Genomic DNA, 5,768 nt, shown 5'->3' with positions numbered 1-5,768 from the left:
CTCCTCCATTATGAAAGCTTTTAGCTGTCCACGGTTGGTTGGATTCCTTGTTCCAACCTTTTTCTTCAAATAGGACTATGCATGTTCGATTGGGTTGAGATCTGGGCTTTGGTGTGGTGTATCCAAGACCTTTCCACAGTTGTAAAGTAGCCAATTGCGTACATTATACTCCTTATGTTTAGGATCGCTGTCCTGGTAAAATTTAAAAGTTGGCCTATTTTCGGTTATAAAGCCAAATTTGGTTGCACTTTGGCGTCTCGCGCCTCACTTGCCTCACTTGCCTCTCCGGCTCGAAGGACCAAATGTTGGAGTGGTGGCGTCGCCGATAAGCAAAAAGACCGGGTTGTAATTTCCTCGTCTTTATTTCTAAGATTAAAGCTGTGTTGCTCGTATAGCATTAGTAATAAGATGTACATATGTCTCGACAGTACCAGGAGAGGCAAGTGAGGCAAGTGAGGCGCGAGACGAAGTACTCAGCGGGCGCTAAGTACCGCGAACCAGTAGGAGAACTGGGTGATGTTATTAACAGAATGCTGTTAACAACATAACATTGTGTGGTGCGGGAGGAGCAATTCTTGTTAATGGGATCTGGCAGTGGTAGAATGCTCGCCTGCCACGCGGGCGGCCCGGGTTCGTTTCCCGGCCGATGCACCAAAAAAAAAAATAAAAAAACAAATGTTGCAGGGTGGAGTCTTCAAATAAGCAAAGTTGTAGGGATGTGGTCTTCAATAAGAACACGTGTGTTTATTTTTCTTTAAAAACTTATTTTTATTAAGCACACGCAAAATGGCGGTAATTCAAGTCGTTGTACTCAGTAGTGTGGTAGGAATAATAGTAGTAGTAGTAATAGTACTTGGCGGAGGGCCAAGTACTGAGAGCAAGCGGTTATGCTATTAACAGCAAGCTGTTAATAGCATAATCGGGCTCTGTGGGGGAGGAGCAATCCTGTTAATGGGATCTGGCATTAACATACTCCCCCCCTTGCAAGGATTGCAATATACATTGGATCAGATCATTGGTAGGACCCTGAAAGGACCCACCCGAAGACGGTGTTCTGGGCCATGGGACGACCGTCAGTGCTGGGGACGATTCCTGGAAGGATGACGTGAGGATACACGTCAGCCCCCAGCACAACAGACACCGTACTGGGTCGAGCCCAATTGCCGTCGGCGAGCGTAATCCCAGCCGGATTGGCTGCGTGCTCGATCGGCCGGATTGGCGTCCGGCAATTGAGCTGCGGGTCTACTTGCAGGATAGCGTCAATGTGAAAATCTGATGTTTTTGAGCAGATGGTCGCCGTGCACACCTCTCCCGGACCCACGCTAGTGGCGGAAAGACCCATGGCCCTTGCCAATGAAGCATTGATCCGAGTAGTAGGGCTACACGGATCGATCAACACCCTCACATCGAAATCTTTCTGGCCTGTTTGCACAACGACAATTGCCGTGGGCAGGATGCTGACGGCCTTGTGCTGCATCAGCGTGCTCAGCGGCGGCGTGGCTTCCTTCGTGGCCCTGGATGCTGCCTGGTGGCGTCGTCCTTTGCGGGATCCTTTTTGGGGTGTAGGTGTCCCGGCGAAGGCGGAGGAGGTGGGCCCGCTGATAGGGGCTGCAGCGGGACGACGTCGCTGTCGGCGACGAGCTCCAGGCAAATGCAGCAGCGTGTGATGGCTCTGGCCACACGTCTTACATTTCGCTTTGCTTCGGCAGGATTGCCCGGAGTGTTGGTGCGCCAGACAATTCGCGCAGTACTTGTTGATGAGTACGGCGCGAAGACGTTTTTCGGCCGGAAGGCCCAGGAAACGCCTGCACTTCCGCAGAGCGTGGACCCCTCTACACACGCGGCATCGGAAGGAATTGATGCCAGGTGTCTCCACGGATTGAATCGAATGATTGGCTGATGACATAGCTGAAAAGGAGAGATGTGCGGGGGTGGTGAGTGACGGAATAAGAGGCACATACATTGTTAGTTGGACATCACAGCGGTGTTATCGTCCGTTGGTAGGATGACCAACTTATGGACGGGTCTACGGACAATGCCCCGGGAGGTGAGAATGTCCGCCACTCGGACCTTCCCATCATCTCCTGGGTGCGTGAGGTGGACACGGCCGAGCCGCCACTCGTTGATGGCGACATTGTCGTCTTTCACGATGACCATGTCGCCGACCTTCAAGTCACGTTGTGCGAATTGCCATTTATTACGTTTATGCAGCTCCTTAAGATACTCTTCTTTCCAACGGAAACAGAATTGTTGGTGAAGAGCCTTAAGTCGCTGCCAGCGATTCAGGATAGACATCGCATCTTGCGTAATTCTGGGCTCAGTAATAGTTATAAGAGGCCCACCGACTAGAAAGTGTCCTGGAGTAAGGGCTTGTAAATCGGTGGAATCCTCGGACATGGGTGCTATCGGTCTCGAGTTGAGGCAGGCTTCTATTCTTGCCAAGAGGGTCGAAAGCTCTTCGAAAGTATATTTCGACGTGGCAGTGGATTTGTAGAATAGGGCCTTGAAACTCTTCACTCCTGATTCCCACAAGCCGCCCATGTGTGGTGCGCTCGGTGGGTTGAAATGCCAGGATAGGCTATGGAGAGAGTGCTTTGCAAGCACCTCGGATCGGAGTGATTCCACAAAGTCTCGTGATAAAGTCTTTGCGGCTCCGACAAACGTTTTCCCGTTGTTGGAGTAAATCTTCTGCGGACATCCACGCCGAGCCACCAAGCGGGAGAACGCCGCTAAGAATTTTTCGGTGGTTAAGTCGGACGTGGCCTCGAGATGGATAGCCTTGGTGCTGAAACACACAAACACACAGACGTAACCCTTTGTGATGAGGCAGGCTCGTCCGGCGTAATTCTTCACATCGAAGGGGCCTGCAAAGTCGACGCCTACGACGGTGAAGGGCCTGGTGAAGGTTGTGCGATCAGCTGGCAGATCGCCCATCATTTGCGTTTGGAGACGGATGAGTCTCACAATTAATTGGTTCCCGCCATGCAAGGATATGCGATGGGTGAAGCGGACCAGCAGCTTTGTGAAAGAGCACGAAGAAGGGAGGATGATGGGGTGGCGCTCGTCATAGCTTAAGGAGGCGGATGTCCTTATGCGTCCGCATGCTCTCAGGATACCTTTACTATCCAGGAAAGGATTAAGATTGCGGAGTGAACTTGAGGCCGGAAGTTGTTTCTGTGCACGTAAGCAGCTGATCTCGTTTGAGTAGATTCTGTTTTGGCTCAAGGAGATGAACCTGGACTGAATAAAGTGCAATTCATCAGCACTGAGCTCTTGCGATGGAGGGGGAGCGGATCTCCTGCACCGGTTGATGAAACGAAACATCCAAGCGGTGACACGGAGGGCTCGATGAAGTTCTGAAAACCTGCTTATGAATTCAGCTGGAGGAGTCAAGGTGGCAGCATGACTTTTAGATGCCTTTTTCTCTAGAGCAATCTCCAAGCTAAGAACAGGAATGATTGGCCAGTGAGACTGGGAAAGTCGAAGCCAATCTGGGCCATGGAACCATAGCGGATTTGAAAGAAGTTCTTGAGGATGAGCTCCTCTGCTAGCTAGATCCGCAGGATTATGCTCTGAGCTGACATGATGCCAGTCACCAGGATTGGTGAGCTCAGTTATTTTACTGATCCGATTTGCGACGAAGGTTGTCCAATTGCAGGCAGGCTTGTTTAGCCAGGCTAAGACAATAGTCGAATCGGTCCAGTAAAAGGACTGAAAACTGACTGCCGGGGATGCCGGGAGCAGTACTGAGCATAAGTCGGTCAGAAGGACAGCACCGCAAAGCTCCAAGCGGGGTATAGAAATGGATTTGATCGGAGCGACTCTCGTTTTGGCGGAGAGCAGATTGACGAAGATCTGGTTGCCAAGTTCTACACGGAGATAGACAGCCGCTCCGTAAGCACGCTCCGATGCGTCACAAAACCCATGAAATTGGATAGTGGCTCGAGGTTGGAAATGTACCCATCGAGGCACACGAATGTCCCGAAGGCTGGAGAAGCTGAGGAGAAACTCTTGCCATTGGGTGAGGAGATCACCCGGCAGAGGTTGGTCCCAATCTAAATCGCGTAGCCAGAGCGCTTGCATAAATATTTTTGCTCGGATGACAAAAGGTGCCAACCACCCTGCGGGGTCGAACAACTTGGCGATCTGTGAAAGGACCGACCTCTTTGTGTAGGTCTCCTGGAGAGGAATGTTGGGGGGCGAAAAAAGAAACAGATCGGCTTGCGCTTGCCAACGTAGGCCTAGAGTCCTTGCTGTGCTTGAATCTTCTAGCTCTAAGAAGTCCTCGCACAGCCGATGACTCTTTGGGATAGCCTTCAAACAATCCATGGAATTGGATGTCCACTTCCTTAATGGAAACCCCGCACTCTCCAGAGCTTCTATGAGTTCGGCGATGGTTGCGATCACCTCTTCTTTGGAATGTGCTCCTGCAAGTACGTCATCGACGTACATGCACTCGGAGATGACCTTGCTGGCGAGAGGCAAACGGGATCTCACGTCATTTGCGAGCTGTTTGAGAACTGTCAAAGCCAGGAAGGGAGCACAGTTTACTCCAAAAGTGACGGTGCTTAGCTCGAAGTCCCCGATGTTGCCGTCTGGCTTACGGAACAGGATTCGTTGGAAAGGGGTGTGTTTTGGATCAACACGAATTTGGCGATACATTTTAGTGATATCTGCATTGAACACGTATCGATAGTATCGCCATTGGAGGATTTGCCCGGACCGGGCCTGGATGAAGAATATCATTCAGGCTCTTCCCATTGGAAGATGGGCACGATGCATTGAACACCACCCTCACTTTGGTGGTGGTGCTGTCGGGCTTAAACACTGCGTGGTGAGGCAGGTAAAAGTTACTCATTGCAGGATTGCAATGTGAAAACACTGGCCTCATATGACCCAAGTCGAGATACTCTTGCACGATAGCTTCGTATTCGGCCTTGAGTATCGGATTCTTGGACAACCTGCTCTCATTTTTGAGAAACTGCCCCAGAGCGATGGATCGCGAATGACCTAAGTCAGGGTGATCCGGATTTTTAAACGGAAGAGTCACGACGTAGGAGCCAGACTTGTCTCTCCGTGTGGTTCGGACAAAATTGTCCTCACACGCAGAGTCCGGCTCACTGGCTACCTTGGGGAGATTCTCCACCTCCCAAAATTTGGTGATGAGATGGTCGAGTTTCTCATCGTGGAGAATGGTAACCCTAGTCGTGAAAGCGGAAATTGACTCTTGAGGCTTCTTTGTGACTGGACCCGTAAGAATCCAGCCAAAGATTGTTTCTTGGCCCATTAGTGATCCGCAGAGGTTAGGGCGGAAGCCCCCCTGAACGATCGACGGAAGGATATCCGCGCCTAAAAGAACGTCAATTTGAGCGCTCTTGAAGAAAAGTGGATCAGCTAATGGGATGTCGGGCAGATTGTTCAAGAGATTTTGTGGAATGGGGTACGATGGCAGATTGCCGGAGAGCCGTGGGATGACTAAAGCTGAGGCCTCAATTCGACTGACTCAGTGAGAGAGTTCTCAGTGAGAGTTAACAGACGTGTTTACTATTGTGCTCTTCAATTATTCTTGTTTTCTTAGTTAATTATTTTTATTAAATTTCACATAATTGCGGTTCGGTTGTATACAGCAAATATCTATATTATCCTGTGCAAGGTTTGATCCGTTGTTCACTGCGTTTTTAATAATTTGCTTTTTTAATTTGTGAAGCTTTGTGTGCAGTGTCGGTTCATTAGTTTCATTATTTGCATTTTTGCTTTAGTGTTTCTAT

At 50.1% G+C, this 5,768-nt stretch overlaps 2 protein-coding genes across 2 annotated transcripts; both read right to left on the bottom strand.

Annotated features, from left to right (window-relative positions):
* Window positions 1-346: 346 nt before the first annotated feature.
* LOC122757878 lies at window positions 347-1,963 on the bottom strand. Its single transcript, XM_044011527.1, has 2 exons — window positions 432-1,963; window positions 347-378 (listed from the first exon to the last, which is right to left on the bottom strand). Exon 1 carries the CDS (start codon window positions 1,961-1,963, stop codon window positions 1,013-1,015), a length of 951 nt encoding a protein of 316 aa, XP_043867462.1. The 3' UTR covers window positions 347-378; window positions 432-1,012.
* A 2-nt stretch (window positions 1,964-1,965) lies between these two features.
* Window positions 1,966-5,287, bottom strand: LOC122757839. Its single transcript, XM_044011405.1, has 2 exons — window positions 4,799-5,287; window positions 1,966-4,728 (listed from the first exon to the last, which is right to left on the bottom strand). Exons 1-2 carry the CDS (start codon window positions 5,285-5,287, stop codon window positions 1,966-1,968), a joined length of 3,252 nt encoding a protein of 1,083 aa, XP_043867340.1.
* Window positions 5,288-5,768: the final 481 nt, after the last annotated feature.

This window comes from Drosophila mojavensis, unplaced genomic scaffold (assembly GCF_018153725.1).
Source record: "Drosophila mojavensis isolate 15081-1352.22 unplaced genomic scaffold, ASM1815372v1 contig_136, whole genome shotgun sequence".
NCBI lineage: Eukaryota > Metazoa > Arthropoda > Insecta > Diptera > Drosophilidae > Drosophila > Drosophila mojavensis.
This window is presented reverse-complemented; position numbering and strand designations above follow the sequence as displayed.

What these genes read in the sequence shown, in the direction of transcription:
- LOC122757878 (XM_044011527.1), bottom strand. Translation starts at nt 1,963, where the DNA reads ATGTATGTGCCTCTTATTCCGTCACTCACCACCCCCGCACATCTCTCC.
- LOC122757839 (XM_044011405.1), bottom strand. Translation starts at nt 5,287, where the DNA reads ATGGGCCAAGAAACAATCTTTGGCTGGATTCTTACGGGTCCAGTCACA. An exon ending in CCGACAGCACCACCACCAAA is followed by an intron (nt 4,729 to 4,798) that starts GTGAGGGTGGTG and finishes TTCTTCATCCAG; the next exon opens with GCCCGGTCCGGGCAAATCCT.